The sequence below is a fragment of the Gopherus flavomarginatus genome, chromosome 25 (genome assembly GCF_025201925.1).
Source record: "Gopherus flavomarginatus isolate rGopFla2 chromosome 25, rGopFla2.mat.asm, whole genome shotgun sequence".
Classification (NCBI taxonomy): Eukaryota; Metazoa; Chordata; order Testudines; family Testudinidae; genus Gopherus; species Gopherus flavomarginatus.
In genome coordinates, this window is record NC_066641.1 from 2,026,807 (window position 1) to 2,049,662 (window position 22,856).

At 61.0% G+C, this 22,856-nt stretch overlaps 1 protein-coding gene across 9 annotated transcripts in view; it reads right to left on the reverse strand.

Moving 5' to 3' along the window:
• The window catches only part of FMNL1 (formin like 1), a 66,324-nt gene that overhangs the window by 6,030 nt on the left and 37,438 nt on the right, over nucleotides 1-22,856 (reverse strand). For 5 of the 9 annotated variants that reach the window (XM_050934900.1, XM_050934897.1, XM_050934901.1 and 2 more), the window contains 14 exons: nucleotides 21,761-21,869; nucleotides 18,988-19,064; nucleotides 18,447-18,540; nucleotides 10,282-10,356; nucleotides 8,910-9,020; nucleotides 8,348-8,497; nucleotides 7,680-7,781; nucleotides 6,963-7,203; nucleotides 6,085-6,411; nucleotides 5,250-5,374; nucleotides 4,618-4,820; nucleotides 2,851-3,085; nucleotides 1,107-1,175; nucleotides 548-628 (listed from right to left, as the gene is read on the reverse strand). In XM_050934900.1, the coding sequence (XP_050790857.1) occupies nucleotides 548-628; nucleotides 1,107-1,175; nucleotides 2,851-3,085; nucleotides 4,618-4,820; nucleotides 5,250-5,374; nucleotides 6,085-6,411; nucleotides 6,963-7,203; nucleotides 7,680-7,781; nucleotides 8,348-8,497; nucleotides 8,910-9,020; nucleotides 10,282-10,356; nucleotides 18,447-18,540; nucleotides 18,988-19,064; nucleotides 21,761-21,869 (1,999 nt within the window). Of the gene's footprint in view, nucleotides 1-547; nucleotides 629-1,106; nucleotides 1,176-2,850; nucleotides 3,086-4,617; nucleotides 4,821-5,249; nucleotides 5,375-6,084; nucleotides 6,412-6,962; nucleotides 7,204-7,679; nucleotides 7,782-8,347; nucleotides 8,498-8,909; nucleotides 9,021-10,281; nucleotides 10,357-18,446; nucleotides 18,541-18,987; nucleotides 19,065-21,760; nucleotides 21,870-22,162; nucleotides 22,289-22,856 lie in introns of all 9 variants that reach the window. The other 4 variants (XM_050934894.1, XM_050934896.1, XM_050934895.1 and 1 more) reach the window with 1 other exon arrangement.

The window sequence follows — 22,856 nt, forward strand, 5'->3', positions numbered from 1 at the left end:
CTCTGTTCCCTGCCTCATACCCAGCCACCGTCCTCTGCCCCCTAGCCCATACCCAGCCACCACCCTCCACCCCCTGCCTCATACCCAGCCACCATCCTCAGCTCCCGGCCACCAACCAACACCCATATCCAGCCGCCACCACCCACCCTGCCAACCCCCCAGAGCCCATTCCCAGCCAGCACCATTTGCCCCCTACCAATCTCCTGCTCCCTTCAGTTCCCAGCTGCCACCGTCCACCTCCTGCTAGCGCCCCCAGTGCCCACACCTAGCCAGCAACACCCATCCCTGGCATGATCTTCCCTCACTGTTCATGCCCTGGCAGTGAAAGCAGACTTTGCAGACTCTCTGATCTAGTGCTGGATTTCCTCACTGGGGCAGACCTGGCTGACAAAGTCAGGAGACCCCAGATGCCAGCTCCCCACTCCCCCAGTGAGAGACCTGCTGCTTGACCCTCACCCCCCTTGTCCAGTCACAGCAGGTGACTATCAGGACTCCTGTCCCCAGAGATCTGTGGGCCGGGGGGGGGCCCTTCTCCCCAACAACCTACTGCATCGAGGCTCTGCAGCCGGAAGCCGTAGGCCGCTCCACGCTTGCTGCTGTTCATGTAGTTCCCGAAGGCCAGGACGATCTGCAGAGAGATGGCTGCTAACCATCACCAGGCAGGGGCAGGGCCAGGCAGCCCTGCCAGGCTGTGGCTCCCATGGGCAGCCGGGGCCCAGGGCGCCCATCTCTGTTAGCCAGCCAGTGGGGGCACCCCCCTGGAGTGGGGAAGTGGCCTGGGCACAGGGCAGGAAGGCACCGAGACTCATCCCAGATACCCAGCCTGGCAGCTCAGGACACCAGCCAACTGGCTGCAGGATGCCTGGGGGGGTCTTTGCACCCAGCCCCTCCCCCCCAGCCTAGCCTGGATCCTTCCCCCAGCCCAGCCCTTGCCCCGCAGCCAAGACAGGAGCCCAGCCTGGGCCCTCCCCCTCCAGCCCATGCCCCTAAAGAGCTGCCCCCTGCCCCACAGGAGCTTCTGAGCAAGCCCAGCCAGGCACTGGAACTCCCCTCCCCGCTGGGGCTGCTCTGGCCTTGCCCGGCTCCGGTCGCCCCAAGCCCCTCACCTCCAGGATGTTGCGGAGCTTGGTCGAGGACTTGAGGGACATGGAGGCGGCGATGATGGCATTGAGTTGCTGCCGGCAGAGGGAGAGGCAGGTAAGAGGGGCCAGCAAGGCACAGCCTGGCTCCAAAGCGCCTGCAGAGACTGCTTCCTGCTCCGCACCAACCACCCCTCCCCCAAGGGCCCCACGCTGGCCCCACCCCACGCACGAGTCTCCCCAGGCATCCCCACCAGCGAGCCCCCAACAATACCCAGAGCTGGGCGCCGAACCCTGCCCCAAACAAGGATCCCCACCCACCCTGAATGCACCATGACACGGGTCCCAGTGCTTCCAGACAGCCACCACCACTCAGGCTGGGTTCTGGACCCACTCATCCCAAGGCTCTGGCCCTTGGTCCTGACCTGCAGCCCCTGCCACCCTAGCCCTGGGCTCCCCCGGCTTGGCCGCTGTCATGGAGTGAGGGGACTCAAGGCCCTGATGTGATGGAGTAGGGGCTGTCTGTGTGGGGAATGGGAGAGCAGGGGAGGACTTTAGGGGATGGACGATACCAGAGCCTGTAACCTGAGCTAGGTAAGGGAGGGGAAAGGTCAACACCTTTGCCCGGGAAGGGGACAAAGGAAGGGGGTGGCAGGAGGGAAGCAGTTTGAGTTTGGGCTTGGGGCTGGATGGGCGGAATTCAGGATATCCTAGCTAGGATCCAAGCACCCTGAAAGCCCAGAAGGACTCGGTGGAGGGGTCCTGATTGTGCCTGCAAGCTCTGCTGTAACCTGTGTTCCTGTTGTCCAATAAACCTTCTGTTTTACTGGCTGGCTAAAAGTCACTGTGGGTCCCATGAAGAGGGGTGCAGGGCCGGACTCCCTCACACTCCGTGACACCTGCATCCCCAGCTTCCTGCCATTCACTGTGACTCTCAGCCAGCCAGTAAAGCAGGTGGTTTATTTAGACGACAGGAACACAGTCCAAGAGAGGCCCTGCCGGTACAGACAACAGGACCCCCTCAGTTAGGGCAATCTAGGGGGCCAGGGAGACCAGAGCCCCATCCGGGCTCCCCTCCATTTCCCAGCCAGCTCCAAACAAACTCCCTCTAGCCTCTCACTCATCCTCCCCCAGCCTTTGTCCAGATTCCCCGGGGCAGAGGTGTCACCTGGCCTCCACCCCCCTCCTGATTCTCATGTTACCTGCTCAGGTATCCTCCATGTTTGCTGCTATTCATGTAGTCTCCCATCCCCAATGCAGCCAGTCCCAGCCAAACTCCCTTGCAACTTTCCCAGGCCAACATGTCCCACTCAGCATTCAAAGACCACACCAAGAACATTCCCAGTTCCTCACGGCCGCCCTGGCCCTGGGCTCTCCCACCCCATGGCTCAGTTGAGGCACCACCATCCTGGTGGGTTGCCCTCCTCACTGTCCCAGCCCTGGAGGCAAGCTTCCCATGCAGACATCCCCCAGTGCATGGGGCGGCTCTGAACTAGCTTAAGATGTACCAAGGCAGTTCCCTGGGTCTTCCGACCCGACTGGGCGGATTGGAAGCCAGATTGCTGAAGAGTAAATGCCTGTGATCCCCCAGCCTTTCTCTGGAGGCCTGCGGTGCTTCTCAGCGTCCCCAAACCCCTGCTTGCTGATCTCATGGAGTCCCGGAGGAGGCCCAGGCGGGAGTGTTCTGACCTCATTACCCCTGGCCCCCGGCAGAGCCCCCGCCCAGGTCACCGCAGGTGCAGGCCAGGCAGCCGCCTGCTCTGGCCCATACCGGCATCAGGAGCTGGGCAGTGTCGCTGAAGTTGCCCAGGAAGGTCATGATGTTCATGCGCTCGGCGAGGCGAGGGATTTGGCTGAATTTGATCATGAAGATGTCCTCGTCCGACAGCTCCTCCAGCGGCCGCTGCTCCTTCTCGTACTTGCGGATCAGCGTTAGCTCATATTCGGTGGGCAGGAAGCGCTGCAGCAGCTCCAGGAAATCCAGGCTCAGGCTCTGCAAGTCGTACCTGGGGGAGGGAGGCACACAGGCCAGTGCAGCATCGCACACGCAGCTACAGCAGAGCTAGCTGGGAACAGCCTTCGCCGCTCATCTCCTCACCCTTCCCGCCCCGTTCGGCCTGCGGCTCTGGAACAACTCTGTCCCGCCCGCGAGCTGGCCTTCCCCACGCCCGGCTCACCCTGAGCTCCTCTCCTCACAGGCCCATCTGTGTCTCAGCCCTCTCCTCCCTGCCAGCTCTTCCCCTGTCCCCATTGGCCAGAGTGGCTGATTCTCTCCATGCTTCAGTGTCCTCCACCCTTGATGTCTCTGCTCCTCTCCCATCACATGGTCTGCCTTGTCAATCCTCAACCCTGGTTCACCCCCGCAAGGCACCTTGACTCCCCTGCCTCTCCAGCGACCGTCTCCTCTCCAAGCTCCTTGAACGCAGTGTCTGCAAAGGCTGGCTGCAGTTCTCCAGTCCCATCACAGGGAATTCACCAGCACAGCTACCAGTGCTACAATTACCCAGTAAGTTTCCCCATGTAGATAAGCCCTTAGACTGGCTCCAGGCCATCTCTCACCCCTCACACGCCATCAAATCAGCAGGGCCGCCCAGAGGATTCCGGGGGCCTGGGGTCTTCAATGGTGGGGGCCCCTGCTTCAGCAGTAATTCGGAGGTGGGGGTCCTTCCGCTCCAGGACTGCCGACAAAGTGCCCCGAAAACCCACGGCGGGGGCTCCCCGCCGCTGCATTACCGCCAAAGTGGGACCCACCGCCGAAGTGCAGCTGGGTCTTCAGCGGTAATTTGGCAGCAGGGGGCCCCCGCCGTGGGTCTTCAGGGCACTTCGGCAGCAGGTCCCGCTTCGGCAGTAATTCGGTGGCGGGGGGTCCTTCCGCCCCAGAGTAGAAGGACCCCCTGCCGGTGAAGACCGAGAGCAGAAGAAGCTCCGTGGGCCCGGGCCCTGCGAGAGTTTTCCAGGGCCCCACTTGCTCCCCCCTTTGGATGGCCCTGCAAATCAGCTCTCTCCAAAGTCTAACAGCCTCTTCCCAGCCAAAAGCCAGTGCTCCACTCTATCCTCTTCCTCCTCAACCTCTCAACACCAGCGACAGCTCCCTGCTTCCAATCCCATCCTCCCTCCGCTCTCATCCCATCCCTCTCCAGCTGTCCCTGCAGTACCTCGTTTGCTGGGGCCCCCTGTCCTCTCTGTGGGCATCCCCTGCTCCTCGTCCCTGGCTCCTGTTCCTCTCACTAGGCCCTCACCTCCAAGCCAGGCTTCCAATGCCAGCCTTAGTGATGCCCAGACCCGCCTAGCCCAGCCCCCCTTCCCGCAGCCCTACACCTCAGCTCAGCCTCCCAACGTTAGCTCCTGGACGTCCAGCCAGCAACTTCAGCTCAGCTGAGCTTTGGGTCCCTCCCCTGGGGTTCCATCTCCCTATCCCAGACCATCACCTGGGCATCTCCTCCAACAGGCCCTGGCTCTAGACCCTGCAGCCAGGCTGTGTCCAAGCCGTGTGCTCCTCACTAGCTGCCCCGTCTCCTGCCAGCCCCGGGGTACTCACGTCTGGATGGCCTTGCAGATGCTGTTGATGCTGAGGCCGCCCTTGCGGAGTGTGATGGCCAGGTTCTTGGCTCGGTTGGACTCGATCAGCGTCACCTTGCTAGGGGCCTTCTGAGCAGCCTTCACCTTCAGGGTGCTGATGTCTAAGCTGGGGCCCTGAGCCTTCGTCTTGAACTGCTCCTCAAAGTCATTCATGTCCAGTTCCTGCGGGGAGGGGAGCGGAGAGGCAGAATGCAGCAGGACAGAGATGGAGAGAGGGAGGGGGAGCGCCAGCACAATGAGGGGGAGTGCAAGGGAGGTGGGGAGCCCGTTCCTCTAGGGCTGAGCCGGCTTCCTACTGGTGACATCCATGAAAAACTGTCCCAGCACTAGAGAGCCCCTCTCCAGGGTGCTGAAAAGCCTCCTCCAGCCACTTTCCCCGCATGCTGGCAGGCAGGAGGCTCTTCCCTCTGCTGTCCCATCTCACCTCTCTGGACTGGGAGAGGAGGCTGGACTGTGCTAGGGAAGGGTGCTCCAGTTTCGTGGCACCAGGCTGCCAGTCCAGCCTGCAGGCCGTTTGGGCAGTCTCCACGCAGCACAGCTCAGAGCCTGCTCCGCCCCTCAGCCCATCCACCCAGGGCAAGGCAGCCTCACCTGCAGGACCTTCTCGTCGTTGAGCTCGTTGAAGATGGTCCCATTGATCTGGGTGGGTTTCAGAGCCACCCAGTTGAAGATGGGCATTCTGAACTTGGTTTGAATCGGCTTCTTGATCTTGACAGCTAGCGGGGAGAGGGAGGGAGAGGAGTGGGCTGGAAAGCGTGCCGGGAGCGCCCACAGAACCAGCCTGCGGTGCCAGGACAACTGGGACCTCACAGCTCCTCCAACACCATCACAAAGCTTGCGGAAGGGTTTTCACACCGTCATGAGAGCACGGCCCAGCTCTTATCGAGCTAGTGCATTGTGGGCAATCTCCTTTCCCTGGAGCATGGCTTTGCCGCCAGAGGCAAGGCGGCAGATGGATCCACGTTCCGATCCAGTCGGCAGAAAGGCAGGGACCAGGCTAAGCGGCCAGCACCTGAGCTAGAATGGCCACGGGTGTGATACTGAGTTAGATGGACCCATGGTCTAATACAGGCCGACAAGGGGGTTTCACTGCTAGGTCAGGGGGTCATATTGGCCCCAGGTCATTTTCAGCTGAAGGCTGTTTGGGGATGGCTGTGAAGTAATGGGTGAGATCAATCTCCACATCACACCCAAACCCATTCCTCTGGCTGGCCCAGTGGAGGCTGAGGGCTGTCAGGACCAGGGGACTAACCGTCTCTTTTGTGGTGTAACTGATGCTGGCCAAGCTACGCCTGCTCTGTGGATAACCAGGGGACCCGTCTCCCCAGGGCACCTCTGGCCCCTCTGCCCAGCACTGTGCTATTGGCTCTCACCCTGCACACGCCATCCCAAATGGACACCATTGCGTCTCAGAAACTGGACTTACCTGAACTGGCTGCTGTGGTTGGGCCACTGACCTCTCCAGCTGGCATTCCCAGGGGTGGGGGCGGAGGGGGAGGAGGGGCTGGGCCACCTTCCACTGAGAGGGGAGGAGGTGGTGGGATTTCGACCCCGGGAAGGGGCGGGGCAGGTGGAGGTGTGTCGCTCCCAGGAAGGGGTGGAGCTGGAGGGGGTGCAGAAGGTTGGGCTTGCTGCTGAGAAGGCAGGTTGGCAGAGCCAGTGTCTTCGGTGTGGGGCAGTGGGGGAGGCGGAGGAATCGTCTGGGCAGCAGCAGAGGATGGCAGTGGGGAGCAAATGGAAGGAGATGTGAAATCTGCAAAATAAGTAAGAGAAAAGTCACCCATCCACCCTGCCAGCAATGGAGTGACTAGGCTCAGCAAGAGGCAGAGGCTTCTGTCCCAAGCCACTGACCTGCTGAGTGACCTTTGGCAAGTCACCGTCCCCCTCTGTGCCTCAGTTTCCCCATTTGCACCATTGGTGTATGATGCTGACCTCCTCTGTAAAGTGCTTTCAGATCCTCAGCTGGGAGGTGCAGACAGAGTGCTTTGGAACATATCTGTGCAGCACCTGGCACGGGGCCTCGATCCCAGGAAGTGGCCCATGTGCAGCATGGGACGAACACAGGCAGCCGGTGGGCAGCAGGGCCAGCACCAGCATGAGGTTCTTGCTGTGGGGATCCATCCCTTTGAGGGCTCTGGGGTTTGCAGCCCCAGCCGAGACAGGCCAGAGGGGAGGAGCATAGGGCTGGGACATGGTAGCCCAATGTTCAGATCCTCACTCTCAATGCAGGGGTCCCAGCCTGGGACCCCCGACCCCATCCTATTAACCCCTGCAGCCCCCAGCTACGCTGCCCACTGAAGGTACCTGTGCTGGTAGAGGCGGAGGCTTCTGCAGTATCCTTGGGGACTGCTGTGGTTTCCATGACAACAGGGACAATCTCGATGGCAACGGCTCCCTCTGGCCCACGCAGGATCCGGACTAACCCTTTCTCCTCCAGCTCCTCCAGCTTCTGCTCCAAGGCCAAGAGCCGGACATCTGCCAGCTTCTGCTGCTGCTGCTGCTGCGGCGGGGAGCTGGCTTGGCTGCTGGATTCGCTGAGCCGCTCCTGGGCAGACACACACAGCACAGCGGGCATCAGTGTCATCCCGCCGCCCCCCGGCAGAGGGACCCGATCTCCTGTGCCTCGCGCAGGAGCCAGCAGGGACGAGCCTGCCTGAGAGATCCGGAGAGGGGTGAGGGGATCATCCATGAACAGAGAGCCACTACCTTGCCCCCCCGATCTCCGGCACCGGCAGCTCAGTGCTGGGAGCCTACCTACAGCAGGAGGCCCCAGTCCTAGCACTGCCGCGCCGGGAGGGGAGCCACTCGGGGAGGCTGGCTGCAGCATTGCGAGATCTCCGTGTGGGAACATCTCCCCACTGGAATGCCCACCATTCTCCAGAACCAGCCTCTCCCCATCTCCCTGCTCCCATACCTCCCCCACCCCACCCGACACCTCTCTCACTGCCCTCTGCACCTTCCCACTTGGCCGCTCCCCACCCCTAGCCTCGGTGCCCCCCCTCCCTTCCCCGCTGGTCTCACCCGGAGTGACTCTACTTCACGGCGCGTCTGGTTCAGCTGTTTCTCCAGCTCCGCGATCTTGGCCATTGACTCGTTTTCCGCATCCTGGAGCTTCTCTGTGAGCTGCGAGAGGAGCCAGCGTTCAGCCAGTCCCCCACGAGCGGGGCCGTGGGGTGGGCCAGGGCACAGGCTCCCAGCATGTGGAGGGAGGAGGGGAGTTGCAGATGACACAGCCCCGATGCCAGGAGCAGGCGTGTGCAGCAGACCACCTCCCATCTACCATGCTGGGAGCCCCCTGCCCAGGAGAAAAGTCCCAGTGTCCCCCCTCCAGCAGCAAGCCCAGGCCATGGGGAACCCCTGGGCTAAGCGGCAGGGTCAGCGCACTCAGTCAAAGCTCCTGGGCTGATAGAGCTACAGGCAGCATGGAGGTCTTCTTCCCTAGCACCTCACATTGGCCAAAAACTGGAACAGCAGGGACCAAAGCAACCAGCCCTCCTGTCCCAGAGCTGGGCGGCGCTAGGGGCATGGAGGAGCAGCCCTGGAATCCCTCCCCGCTGTCAGGTCACAGAGACACGCTGAGCACATGGCAGTGTTTTCCTGCCCATACGCAGATCAGCTCCTGCAGACGCCCTTAGCACGAATGGCTCCTCGCTCCCTACCTGCCCTGGCTGGTGCCCCAGGGCCCTCACCTGCCCCACTTGCTCCTGGAGGTCCTCCATGTGCTCCAGCACAGCATTCTTGGTCTCCGTGTCCTCCAGCAGGGCGCCCACATCGAAGATGTTATCCAGGTATGCCTGGATCTGCACCTGCAGCTTGTCACTCTCCGTGTAACGCAGCCTCTGTCACAAGATAGCAAGGATCCCCGTTCAAAGCCAGGCCCAGCCCAGCCCTTAACCCTACCGGGGAGCATCGATCATTCTCAGCTGAATGCGCAGCCACTCACACCTCCTCTTCTGGGGTCTCCGCACAGCCTCTGGAAACACCCTGCTCCTCCTCTGGAATGTGGCTCTGGGGAAGAGGGAGCCAGAGGACCCCAGTCCTAGCCAGCCCTTCTCTGTCCCAGCACTTCCAGGCTGCGTGGCCGATAGCCCAGGCTGGGATGTCACACGTGGTGCGTGTGAAGAAGGGAGATGGCTGTAGACAGAGGATGTCCCTCGTTGAGAGGACAGTGGCTAACACCTCCAGTGATCGGGGCATACAGACCAGCCCTCTCTCCCCTCCCTCAGAACTCAGTGGTCAGAGCGGCCTCACCTCCAGATACTCATCCAGCCCCAGGTGAGTGAACTCGTACTGCAGGAAGACACGGATGTTCATGTTCTCCACAGAGTGCACCACGATGTTGATAAACTGCATGCAGGCCACCTGCCGGGAGCCCCAGGGTTAGCACCAGAGCCTCTCCTTCCACCGGGGCAAGCGGTGGGCGGGAGGCAGCGAGATACAAGCAGAGACACTGCAACCATCAGTGAGCAGCCGCCTGGCCACCCAATCTTGTGACCTTGCCGCTAGAGGGTCTCATGCTAGGCACAGAACCCGGCGGGAACACGCATGAGATGGCGTTTCCCATTGCTAGCCCACTAACACTAAAGCAGAGTGCTTTACGGAACCAGCAGAGAGGGGGCCCACGGTCGAGCAAATCAGAGCAGAGAAGAGAACCCTGGCATCCTGCCACCTGCTCCAGAACACTGTCTCCCTTTATTATTAGAGCCGAAGGAATCACTGGTTGGTTTTGTCTGGTGGCTAAACCCAAAATAAATAACTCATTTTGTTTCAAACCAAAGTAGGTTTTTTTCATTTTTTTCTCAGTGAAACAAAAACCACCCCAACGATATCACTAGCGCTGAATGCAACATTCGGAATGCCGACTTGAAACAAAAACGGCAACCTGGTTTGTTTAGACATTTGCTAAACCTTTCTTGCTTTCAGGCTTTTTTGTGCCTGAAACTATTCACTCTGTTTGGCCCGAATTCCATGCCCCGAAAAAGGAATTTTATGGTGAATTTACTATTTGCCAAAAAAGTGTCACCCAGCTGTACCCTGAGGCTTAGTGGGAGGAGAGGAGGCAAGCCCAGAGCCAACACAGCTGCTGGACACAGGGAAAATCAAGCCTCAAAGACCCAGTCAGTGGGGCTCATGGCCTTTGGAACGGCCCCCTGCTAGCTCTGAGAGAGACTCTCCAGACTTGAAGGGGCTTAGAGTGCAATATATAAACTACTGCCCTCTAGTGGTTTGATGTCTATGCACACTAAAAGCCCTATTACTACTGACACCAAATGGGATTCACCTGTAGTTCAGGTGGCAGAGGCCTGGGAGTGAGATTACAGGTTCTTTCCTCAGCGTCACACATGTGTGGTTTAACAGAGGGCCGATGGCCGTGTGTGCAGCCCTGGATCCACCCCAGGGACAGTGGGACATGGCTATCTAGGGTGACAGGCAGAAGGAAGGGGAGCTGCAAACAGCTCTTTCCTGCACTCAGCAGATGGAAAAACCAGCCAAGTCTTCACATCACATGAGCCCCAAACACTCAGGCAGCAGCAGCACGTTATGGATGGTTTGGGGGATGGGGCAGGCGAGGGGGCTGCCTGGCTCCCGACGTCACTTCCCCCCAACCACCCCAAATGCTCACCATGAAGTCAATGTTACTGTCCTCCTTTCGGAAATACTCCATCAGCTTCTCAAAGCGATTCTTCTCTCCGCAGACCTGTGGGCAGGAGCAGAGTCCACTCAGCATGGGCGGGTTCTGTGCCATGGGCTGCTCCCCGCCCTGCAGAGAAGTCACCCAGCGAGGGAGCTGGGCCCAGATGGTGCCATCCTGCTGCCCTAGAGAGCAGTACGGTGTCTGCCCCACTGCCAGGCACAGTCCAAAAGGGGAGTGGGAGCGTTGCCATGCCTGGAACATGCGTGAGTGGGATGTGAGTGTACATGAGAGGGTGCATGTCCATGACTGAGTGTGCCAGAGGAGACACCCCACTCCACTGGCCTCGCCCCAGTGTAAACCCACCCCTCACCACAGCCTGTTTCAGCTCAGAGCGCAGTACACACGGCTCTGAGCCCTCGACAGCCCGTCTTCTGTTCCAGGGCTTGCGGGACTGAGATTTTCCTGCACTCCTAGAAATGACGCCAAAGGCAGCTGAGGAAAAGGGAGGTAGATTCTTCAAGGAATCTCCAGCTCCTCCCCCCCCCCCCGTTACATTACTCCAGTAGGTCAAAGCCTCCCCAAGGTAAGGGACCATGTGGTGCCCAGCACATGGGGCCTGCTCTGCGACCAGGCTGCCAGACGCTGCAGTACAAATCCTGGATAACAACTCGGCCCAGGATAGAACTCCAATAACTGGCATCGCTCAGCCACTAGCGCCAGGCCCAGCTGATCAGACGGCTGAATAAAACTGATGCGTTGCTGCCCCGTGGCAGCGACCCAGAGCGGGAGAGGGATCCCTGCACGTGCACATGGCCAGGGCACACCAGTGGGCAGCCACACGACGATTCCTGGAATCCCAGCTGCAAAGGGATGGAAACGTTGTGACGAACTGGGAAAGTTCTTAATGTTTGCTCTGAATACTGTGTTGGTGCCTCAGTGTCCCCATGGCAGTTCTTAAGTATCTGGCAGAGCAAAGGGCCAGTGCACCTAAATGCCTGGCACTCTGTCTCCTAGCAACTGATGGCCTGGGCCCCTCCCCTGCAAAGGTGCCAGCTGAAGGTGTTGGAGATAAAGGGATCAGGTGACCTCCTGGCCCGGGAAAGGAGCTGAGGAGAGAGGAGGGGCTGGGAGGGGTTGTTAGTCTGGAGCTGGCTGAGGGCAGACCTGGGGGTCTGGCTCACTGACCCCCAGAATGGACCCAGCCGAGGGGTCCGGTTCGCTGTATCTACAAGCTCTGTTTTAGACCCTGTTCCTGTCATCGAATAAACCTCTGTTTTACTGGCTGGCTAAGAGTCATGTCTGACTGCAAAGTGGGGGTGCAGGACCCTGTGGCTTCCCCAGGACCCCGCTGAGGCGGGCTCACCGTGGGAAGCGCACGGAGGGGCAGAGGATGCTGAATGCTCCAAGGAGAGACCCAGGAGGTGAAGCTGTGTGAACTTCTTGCCCTGAACAAGTCTGCTCCAAGGGAGAGGAGGCTCCCCAAAGTCCTGCCTGGCTTGGTGGGGAGCAGTTCCAGAGCATCGCCCGGTGACTCCGTGACAACTGGTGGCAGCGGTGGGATGTACTGCACCCCGTGAATGGCGCTGCTTGCAGTAAGTGACTGGGGAGCAGTAAAACAAAGGAGGGATAATGAGGACCAGGCGTGCTGAAGGCTCAGAGAGGGACGGTTTCAGGGGGCAGTTAACCTCTGGGAGCGTGTGACCAGCGAGAAGGACTGTTGGAGTAACAGGGTCCCCCTGAGGACTGCAGCCAGCAGTCTCAGGGGCGGAGGAGCTTGCCGCTCGACCCTGGGAGAGAGAAGGATTTTGCAGTAGCAGGGTTCCCCTGGGGATTGCAGGAGCAGTCCCAGGGGCGGAGGAGTCTGCAGCTCGACCCTGGCAAAGAGGTGGTGATCACGAGAAGGGCTGGCACACCAGGGGTTCTTCCTGGAAACCATGGGGGAGCCAAGAGCACACAGGCCTGTGAGTCCAGAGCCACTTGGGAACGGTGAAGTGATGGCCTATCACCATCTCCTTGAGAAGGACATTGTGATCCTGTGCACAAAGAGAGGGTTATGCATGGGGAAATTCACCAAGGCACAGTTAATCGTGCAGTTGGAGGAAAAGGACCGCTCTGAGGAGCAGATTCCTGGCCCAGATGGGGCTACAAGAGGATCTGAGAGCAGCTGGAGCATCAGCCAGGCATCCCCGGGAGTCTGGTCCCCAATCAGACGAGGGTCTTCACGATTGGGTTCCCTATCAGGAGATTGGAGACGGATGGGATGGGAGCAGAGCCCGAGAGAGCAAGAGGACCGTGAGAGAGAGCAAGAGCCCGAGGAAAAGCTGCAGGAGAAGCAGCAGCAGCGTGGACTGGTGATGGTGGATCAGAGAGACATAGGGGGCTGCCCAGGGGTTAGTGGGGAAACACGCCTGCGGGGGCGAGACCCTGGGACAGAGAGAACTGTGGTGGTGCAGCCCCAGATGCTGAGGGACTGTGGGACCTGGGTGAAGTTCCCTGGGGTGAAGCCCCTCGCCCTGCCTATGGCCCAGATCCCTGTGCAGACCCAGGAGGGGTTGGGCTGGCTGGTCGTTGGGGTTCTCCAGGATATCGGCTGGGAGGCCCTGTTGGGGGGTGACTGTCTCCCCATGGGACAGGATCCAGGCCCCGCTCCTGTAACGGCCGAGGGTTTGAATTCAAATCCAGGGAACCAATTGGCTAGGATTGAAATGGTCAGTGAAAATGCAAATGACCTGGCTGGCAGGGGGGAGGGGCCGCAGGGCTCAGGATACCTGCCTACCTATAACCAGCCCCCTGGGGCTGAGTGGGAGGGAGAGATGCTGGGGCATCCATGGGAACCTTGATGGGTTCGAACTTCCCCAGGTCACTGGCTGGAGTGACCTCGCTCAGTTCGGTCTCGAAGGGGGGAGAGATGTGACGAACGGGGAATGTTCTTAATGTTTGCTCTGAATACTGTGTTGGTGCCTCAGTGTCCCCATGGCAGTTCTTAAGTATCTGGCAGAGCAAAGGGCCAGTGCACCTAAATGCCTGACCCTCTGTCTCCTAGCAACTGATGGCCTGGGCCCCTCCCCTGCAAAGGTGCCAGCTGAAGGTGTTGGAGATAAAGGGATCAGGTGACCTCCTGGCCCGGGAAAGGAGCTGAGGAGAGAGGAGGGGCTGGGAGGGGTGGTTAGTCTGGAGCTGGCTGAGGGCAGACCTGGGGGTCTGGCTCACTGACCCCCAGAATGGACCCAGCCGAGGGGTCCGGTTCGCTGTATCTACAAGCTCTGTTTTAGACCCTGTTCCTGTCATCGAATAAACCTCTGTTTTACTGGCTGGCTAAGAGTCATGTCTGACTGCAAAGTGGGGGTGCAGGACCCTGTGGCTTCCCCAGGACCCCGCTGAGGCGGGCTCACCGTGGGAAGCGCACGGAGGGGCAGAGGATGCTGAATGCTCCAAGGAGAGACCCAGGAGGTGAAGCTGTGTGAACTTCTTGCCCTGAACAAGTCTGCTCCAAGGGAGAGGAGGCTCCCCAAAGTCCTGCCTGGCTTGGTGGGGAGCAGTTCCAGAGCATCGCCCGGTGACTCCGTGACAAACGTTCAGTCCATTTCAGCTACACCTGGGAAGCCCCTTCCATGAGCCTGGTGGAGGAAGGGCGAGGCCCTGGGAAGAGCCAGGATGGGGACATGAGGTGGGGTGGCCTGGGAGCTAGAGCCAGAGAGAACCACAGGGTGTGTCTGAGTCCAGCCGCCTCCTTGGTTCACCACGGTCCTTCCCAGGCCCCTTCCCTACCAGGAGAGATGCTGCAGCTCAGAACAGGGCTCCGTGAAGGTTGGGGCCTTTGGGTCCAGCTCCAACACTCGGTCCTTCGCCTAACGCCCGGGCATGAGGACTTGGGCAGGGTCTAGCCCTCAGAGACGCGGCCTTGCGCTAGGCAGGACTTCTCTGGTTAGCGATGCCTGCGCCATCCTACCCCTGTGCAGTGCAGGGGCAGTGGCCAGGCCACAGGACACCACAGGACTTGGGCCCTGGCAGTCCAGCCCTGGCCAGAGCCAGCTGACGAGGGGAGAGAATTGGGGGGTTGTGAACAATTTCCTTCCTCCAGCTGCTCCCTGGCTCTCATTTGTCTACTGTTCCCTGCAGGGATGTGAGCCCTCCGTGGCCCATCCTGCAGTGCCAGCAGGGGCTCGGAGAACTCAATCAATACATTAATTAATACCAACTCAACCCGGATAGCACCTTCCAGCTGAAGCTCACTCTATAGGCACGCCCCCTTTGAGATGGGTTAGTTTTATTATTCCCATTATGCAGATGGGGAAACTGAGGCATGGAGATGGGAATGGTCTTGCCCACGGTCACCCAGCATGCTAGCAGCAGAGCCAGGAACAGAACCCAGGTGTCCTGGCTCCAAGCGCAGCCATAGCTGGGATGCAGTGATAGGAGAGAGACAGCACCGGTAGCTGCTGAAACAGCCATGCTAGCGAACTGAAACCCAAGTCACTGAGCCAACGGCGCCCCCCGTGTCACAGCCCCCACTACTGCAGACCGCGCTCTGGCTCGCTGGCCTGTCTCCAGCGTGAGGGATCAGGTCCGCTCCCCTCCATTCATCGCTCGGATGTCAGCTTGGGTTCCTGTCTCCCACCCAGCTCCCTGCTGCTGCGCCCGGGAATTCAATCCAGCCTGCAGCCCGTGTCACCCAATCGGCCCTTTGTTGGAGACCCCTTGTAGGGTTACAGCAGCAACAGAGTGACAGCTGGGGCAGCTCATTGCCAGGCACTGCCAGCCCTGCCTGAGCACCATAACGCTGATGCTCCCCGCGTGGAACAGCCACCACTTGCCCCAGCAGCCGCAGCACGGGGCCCTCAGCACGTTGGTTCTGTCCCACCGGGGAGAAGGGAGAGCAGCAAAGGGCAATAGCAGGACACGGCCCCAGGGGCTGCTGGGCAGGACAGAGGGACACTGGCAGCACTATGCAGGGGGCAGCGCTAGGCTGGAGGCCAGGCTAGGCTGGGGGGCAGGGCTAGAAGTGGCCTGGGGCTGCTGAGCAGGAAGGCAGGGCACTGGCAGCACTAGGCTGGGGGCTGGGCTAGGCTGGGGGCAGGGCTAGAAGTGGCACGGGGCTGCTGGGCAGGATGGAGGGACACTGGCAGGGCTAGTCTGGGAGGCAGGACTAAGCTGGGGACAGCGCTAGGCTGGGGGCCTGGCTAGAAGCGGCCTGGGGCTGCCGGGCAGGACGGGGGGCACTGGCAGGGCTAGGCTGGGGGGCAGGGCTAGGCTGGGGGCCCGGCTAGAAGCGGCCTGGGGCTGCCGGGCAGGACGGGGGGCACTGGCAGGGCTAGGCTGGGGGGCAGGGCTAGGCTGGGGGCCCGGCTAGAAGCGGCCTGAGGCTGCCAGGCAGGACAGGGGGCACTGGTAGGGCTAGGCTGGGGGGCAGCGCTAGGCTGGGGGCCCGGCTAGAAGGGGCCTGGGGCTGCCGGGCAGGACGGGGGGCACTGGCAGGGCTAGGCTGGGGGGCAGTGCTAGGCTGGGGGCCCGGCTAGAAGCGGCCTGGGGCTGCCGGGCAGGACAGGGGGGCACTGGCAGTTTTAGGCTGGGGGGCAGGGCTAGGCTGGGGGCCCGGCTAGAAGCGGCCTGAGGCTGCCAGGCAGGACAGGGGGCACTGGTAGGGCTAGGCTGGGGGGCAGCGCTAGGCTGGGGGCCCGGCTAGAAGGGGCCTGTGGCTGCCGGGCAGGACGGGGGGCACTGGTAGGGCTAGGCTGGGGGGCAGTGCTAGGCTGGGGGCCTGGCTAGAAGCGGCCTGGGGCTGCCGGGCAGGACAGGGGGCACTGGCAGAGCTCATACACAGCCCCTGCCCGTCACTCTCCACCATGAGCAGCACCACACTCAGGAGCCCTTCCCTCAGTGCACAGAGCTCTCTGGGCAGGGAGATGAGGGGGGAGCTTTCCCACATGCTTGGCCTTGCCCCCTGAGATGCGAATCTCCACAGTGGCGTGAACTGCCCCCGTCCCATCCCCTGCTGCATTAGAACCTCCCTGAGTCAGCCCAGCGGGAGGCGCCGGCGGCACCTGGGCACGAGCCACGCCTGCGAGAACTTCCCGGCTGGCAGTGCAGACCGGCACTGAGAGCCTGGTGGAGGAGCTGGGCATTCCCCTCCCCGGGGGCACGGGCGGCACATTGTGCCATTTCAAAGGGATGACATCCCCTTCCTTCAGAGCTGCGCCGCCATGGGGCAGGGGAGTTTACAAACCCCAACAGCAAGAGGGACATTTCAGGAGCCCAGACCAGGCAGGCTGTCCCCCAGGGACGGCAGGCGGAGGGCGGCTAAATGTGAGTGGGAGGGAAGGATTGTGGGCTGGATCGTTTGGGGGAGATATTCAGAAACGTTTAAGGAAGTTAGGAGCCTGACTCCCATTGATAGCCAATAGGACTGTGCGCCTAACTCCCCTAGGAACTTCTAAAAGACTACCCCTTCCTGGCTGTATGGGGGCAGGGCTAGACTGGTCATGGGTGGAGATACCACGCTGGTGTAACCCACACGCCTCCTGGGAGTAGGGCTGTCCCATCTAGCGGCACCAAGACCGCGTAGCGAGAGAGGTGAATGAGTCTGCTACAGCCTTAGCGAAGAGCCAGTTGGCTTTTAGCTCATGCTGTAGAGACTCGTGCAGTAAGCTCCAGAGGCCCCCGGTTCAATCCTGCCAGCCGATGACCAAGGTCTGTCGGCGTTACACTGTATCACCTGCTTTCCAGGCAAGGCCCTATGGTCAAAGCCAGGGCCAGGGAGTAGGAGACCTGAGGGCCATTCCTGGCTCTGCCACTGACTCACCATGGAGCCTTGAGTGAGTCCTCTCCCCACTCCGTGCCTCGGTTTCCCCATGTGTAGTGGGATGGGTAACCATGGCCACCCCCCACGGGGTTTACAAGAGTCAATACATCAGTGTCTGAAAAACACCTTAAGATTGTTGGCTAGAGAAGGGCGCTGGATTGTTCCTTGCTACCACTAAGGGCCGGCGCAGAGAGGAAGAGACGGGAAACCTTCAGTATGGCGTCCATCCGACACCCCTGCTTGCCAGCTGTCAGCCCTGGGCAGGAAGCCACGGAGGGCAGAGGTCACGTTCTGACCCCATTCCAAACGCCCGCACCTGCAGATAAGCCGCAGCCGGTGCTGGGGGCTCCCAGGAGGCAGCAATGGCAGGAGGGTTGGTTCTTGCCCTAGCACTGGCAGCAGAGACATGCCCTGCCTCTGCCCATCCTGGCTACAGCATGAGGTCCTTGCCCCCCGTTTTGTCTGCAGCCAGGGCATGCTGCGGAAGGGAAGGGATGGAGGGGAGCGTGAGGCAAAACACACAGAGCTGGTGAGGGGCTGGCTGGTGTGCGGGTGCCCACTGGGCATGGGGAAATGTCTGTGTATTCTGGGGGGGAGGACCGGCTCCAGGGAGCGGGGCTGTGAAGGAATGTGGGATTGCAGAGGGGAGAGGGGAGCCCTTCATTGCCAAGGAGAGCCCCTCATGGACCCAGTCCACAAGGTGTGAGGCAGGGGCTCCTCAGAGAGAGACGTGCTCCATGATGCTCCCAGAGATCCCTCCCGGGCCCACCGCCATGCTCAGCTCAGCTCTGGCCCAGAGAGGGCCAGCCAGGTGCATCACCCACGTCCCTACGCCTAGGGCACAACGTGGGAGGGGAGGGGTAGCTCGGCCCTGCCCACAGCAGCGATCTGACTGGCCAGAGCCTCAGAGACGGGCTGTGGGGAGCAGCCCTGCGCAGGAGGCAGGGGAGGGAGGTGACTGAGCAGGGCTTTCCCAGCTCCAGACGCACAGACACAGCAAGGCGGCACCGAGGGGGCAGAACCAGGCTGCTCAACGATGGAGCGTCAATTCCGCTGGCTGCCACTCATGGCCACGTTCATTAGTACCTGGTGTGTCTCCTCTCCTCTCCTCAGACCTGCCCCAGCTGGGGATCAGATGAGGAAGCTGAGGCCCTGGGAAGGGCAGGGATTTATCCGAGTTGCACTGAGAGTTGCCATTAGAACTGGGATTAGGAGACAGGATTTCCTGGCTCCCACCCCTCGGCCAGGCCCCACCCACATTGCCCCCATCCTCCACCACAGGGGCTCCGAGATCCCCCAGGGCCAGCTGGCTCCTGGGCCCCACAGGCTCTGACCCGATCGCTGGGGGACCCACCTCTTTGAAGTTGTCGAAGGCAGAGAGGATGATATCGTGCCCTCCTCGGACCAGGCACACGGCGGCCAGCAGCTCCAGGACGAGGGCTTTGGTCCTACAGGGAGAACACTGGGTCTGACTCCGTCCGGGGGCTGCCCCTTCTCTGGGGCACCAGCCACAAGCTGCTCGTCTTCACTCACAAGCCCCTCCATGGCCTATGCCCCCTCCCTATGGGCTCCTGATCACTCCGAGGGCCGTCAGCCCCCTGCCAGCCTCCATTGCCCATGTGTTAACCTCTCAAACGACATGTCCCGTGATGCCCTGTGCACTCAGGGGTGCTCCCCGAAACATCAGCAAAGCTGCCTCCTGACCCTCCTTAAATCCCTCCTTTGCTGCGATTCCGCAGCCAGGCCAATGCTGACCAGCCCTGCTCACTGCTTCCTTGTGCTCCCTGATCTGTCTGTCTGCAGCTGTCATCTCTTGTGTCAACTCTGGGGCAGGGCCTAGCTTTTTGTTCTGTTTGTATAGCTCCTGGCGCAGCAGGGACCCCAAGGGAGCATACCTTGGGTTCTTGTTGTTCAGGCTCAAGGTGATCTCGTTGACACAGGCTGGATGGTTCATCACCAGGCTGAATCCAGACTAGGGGGAGAGGCAGGTGTTAGCAGGTTTGGGGCGGATGCTACTCCTCGCCCTTCCCCCACACGCCCTCTGAAATGCTTGTGTGTCTTTAAGGCAGGACCAGAGGGGCAGGGATCACAGACTCATCCCACCCAAGGTGCTGGCAAGCCCCCTGCCAGCTGCTCTGCCACCCCGCCAGCCCCCACAGGACCCAACATACCAAGCTGAGCCAGGCCAGTTACAAGGTGTGACGAAGTGGGGGGTTTTCTTGGGTTTTCTGTGTTTTCCAGTGGGTTGCATGCAGAGGGAGGGGGACTCAGTGTCCCCAGGTGTTACTGGTTTAATGAGGTGAGGGGAGAGGGAGTTTGTTGGTACAGAGGACTGGAGAGGGACTCAGGACCCCGGCCGATGGCCTGGAGGACGGAGACCCCAGTGACTGGTGACCCGGAAACCCAGCTCAGGAGACACAGCTGGTCCTGGCCAGTGGGAGGACAATGGGCTGAGAAGAGAGAACCCCGGTGACCTGACCAGCAGGTTCCAGCCAGAGGGGCCAGAGAAGGTCTGAGAGGAGAGGAGACTCAGGCCTTTCTGTTAACGACCCTGTTTACCTGGAGAGAAGACAATGGACAGAAGTGGGGCTCGAGGCCGGGGATATCAGAGGCCCAGCTGGCAAGCAGGGGGGGCTCTGGGCTGGAGAGGGGGAGCAGGCAGAGCCCACCTGGCTGCAGGGGGACTGGGATATGCTGTGCTGAGGGAGGCCAGGCCTGAGGCCCTGAGAGTTTCCTGTGCTGTGTTCAACTCTCAATAAACTCTCCTGTTTCATGCTGGCTGACAGTCACTCCGGTCTAGAGAATAGGGTTGCACCAACCCCTTCGGGGGTGAGGAGATGTGACGAACTGGGAATGTTCTTAATGTTTTCTCTGAATACTGTGTTGGTGCCTCAGTGTCCCCTAGGCAGTTCTTAATATCTAGGTGGTGGAATAAGGATGTGTGATTGCTGCAGAGGAAGGGGCCAGTGCCCCTAAATGCCTGGCACTCTGTCTCCTAGCAACTGATGGCCTGGGCCCCTCCTCTGCAAAGGTGCCAGCTGAAGGCGTTGGAGACAAAGAGATTAGGTAACCTCCTGGCCCGGGAAAGGAGCTGAGCAGAGAGGAGGGGCTGGAGGGGGGTTGTTAGTCTGGAGCTGGCTGGGGACGAGGAGCGAAGTGCAGATGTGGGGGTCTGGCTCACTGCCCCCAAGAATGGACCCGGCCGAGGGGTCCAGTTCGCTGTACCTACAAGCTCTGTTTTAGACCCTGTTCCTGTCATCGAATAAACCTCTGTTTTACTGCCTGGCTGAGAGTCACATCTGACTGCAAAGTGGGGGTGCAGGACCCGGTGGCTTCCCCAGGACCCCGCTGGGGGGGGCTCACTGTGGGAAGCGCACGGAGGGGCAGAGGATGCTGAATGCTCCAAGGAGAGACCCAGGAGGTGAAGACGTGTGAGCTTCCTGCCCTGAACAAGTCTGCTCCAAGGGAGAGGAGGCTCCCCAAAGTCCTGACTGGCTTGGTGGGGAGCAGTTCCAGAGCATCGCCCAGTGACTCCGTGACAGGAGGCCCGGGGGGTCCAGAGCGCGTGGACTCCCTAAGGGGCCCATGGCAGAGACAGATGCGCTGAGGCTCAGAGAGGTGCAGCTCCAGGAGGTGGAGGGGCCTGACCCCGAGAGAGAGTGGATCCCGAGAAGGGCTGTCGCACTGAAAGGGGCACCCCGCACGGACCACGAGTGGGCACAGTCTGTGAGTCTGTGACACAAGGACCCCAGTGAGGAGCAGCTGATGCCATGGAGAGAGAGGAGAGAGACCGTAGCACTCAGGGGTCTCCACTGTGGACCAGGCCCTCAGGCTCAGAGCAACAGGGACATCAGGAGGGGCCGCAGGGACAACAGCTGGAGGCAGAAGGGAGGACACAACCAGAGGGAAGGGGAGAAAGGGGGAAGAGAAGGAAGGGGGGATACTGGAGAAAGGAAGGCAGGGAAGAGCAGGAATGTGGCTGTCAGGTCACATTTATGTTTCAGGCCCCCACGCGGTGGGATTGACCCTTTGGTCAGCACAGCCCACCCTGGAACCACTGCCCCGGGGTGCTGGGTGGAACCTGCACTCACCCCCAACCCTCAGACTGGGAGGTCACTGGCCTGGGCTGGAGATGAATCAAACAGCTCACTGCCTAAGGGGCAGGCGAGAAGCCCCCAGCACCATCTGACCTCCTGGGACTGTCTCCTGCTGGGACCCCACAGATTAAATGGAGGAAGCTGCTGGCACTGTGCCTCTGGGGTCCCTCCATTCTCCTGAGCCCCAGGTGGCTGGCGGAGTCCGGGCCAACGCTGGGTTGGTGACTTCCCTGAGACTGTCCCGGAGGGGCAGCACTCGGTAACAGCTGGGGACAGCGAGGCCCCGGGGGTTGCTCACAGCTAAGCAGGGCCCACGCTGAGCAGGGAGATCACAACACCAGACACGTCTCTCCCCGCCTGGCTGCTGGGAAGGGCAAGGGGCTCCCTGCCCCAGAGTGGTGGGGCTCTGCTCTGCGGTGCCTGGACAGCCGCACGGAGCAGGACCCAAGCCTCCCTCTCTGCACAAGAGTCTCCCACCCCACAGGGAATTGCCTTTCTGGCGAGCGCAGTGGCTGGTGACCAGCGCCTGGCCCCCCGCAGGGCCGCGCTCGGGCCATCGCCTTGCCCCCACCTGGTAGTTCATGATGGCGCGCAGGCACATGATGCAGAGGTGGACGTCGTCCTTCTGGCTGATGATGCGCGAGTTCCGCAGCGCCTTCCTGCTGTGCACCGGGTTGAGTCTGGGCCAAAGGAAGAGAGCGGGTGACGCCAGGGAAAGACTCGGCAGGCAGCACAGCTACAGAAAGCACCGGCTGGGGGCCTGGCTGGCTCAGACTGGGAACGGGGTCCCCTCTGATCCGTCCACAGTCTGCAGCCCCAGACACCCCATCCCATGGGCTGTCTTGGCAGACAGGCCGACGACTGAGTGGGCTGGGCTCTGCCTTGAGGCTGGCCGGGGAGAGCGAAGGGCGTTGGCCCGGCCCAGTCTGCACCCTAGCGAGTTGCTGATCTCAGATGGCTGCGGGAGGCTCACCGGGGCGCATAGGAGTTCATAGGTGGCCTGGGATTACTCTCCTGATCGCTCCAAGGGGCGCTGGAGGGAACGCTTGGGTGGACTTGTTGAAAGAATGTGTGGATCTGCTGATTCAAGTGGCAGCACCTGAAGGAGGATTACAGCCTGCAGGACAGGAGGGAGAAACAGTACTTGATGGGGATACGCCCTCCTTGGAGGCACATGGCAGCATGGAACAGGGGGGGGGGGCTTGGCAGCCTCTCCGGGGCACAGGCAGATGGCCAGGAGGCCTGAGTGCCCAGCACGCAGCAGCGGAGCAAGGCCACGCCGTTCACTCAGCACCACGCTCTTCTTACAGGCTGCCAGAGGGCCCAGGGCCTGGATCTTCCTTGACTTTACCACCAGGCCCTGCCCATCACACCTCCGATCTTTGCATGCAGGGAACTTCCTTTGCCTTTCCGCGGTCACATTTCAAACTATCCAGTCCCTAAAGAGGGTCCCTGCCTTGTCACTGCACCAACGGCTGCTCCCTCGCATCTCTGCCCCGCAGCGCGGATGGCACAGGCTGACAGCCCCGCCGCCTGCAGGGGCAGAGCCTCCAGGGGCATATGTACCGGCTTTAAGCCAGTAATTCTGGGTTGGGTTCCTGAGCAGTCACTGCAGGTAGCAGCTGGGTGAGCCGGGAACTCAGTAAGTCCCTATTGATTCTTAAGGG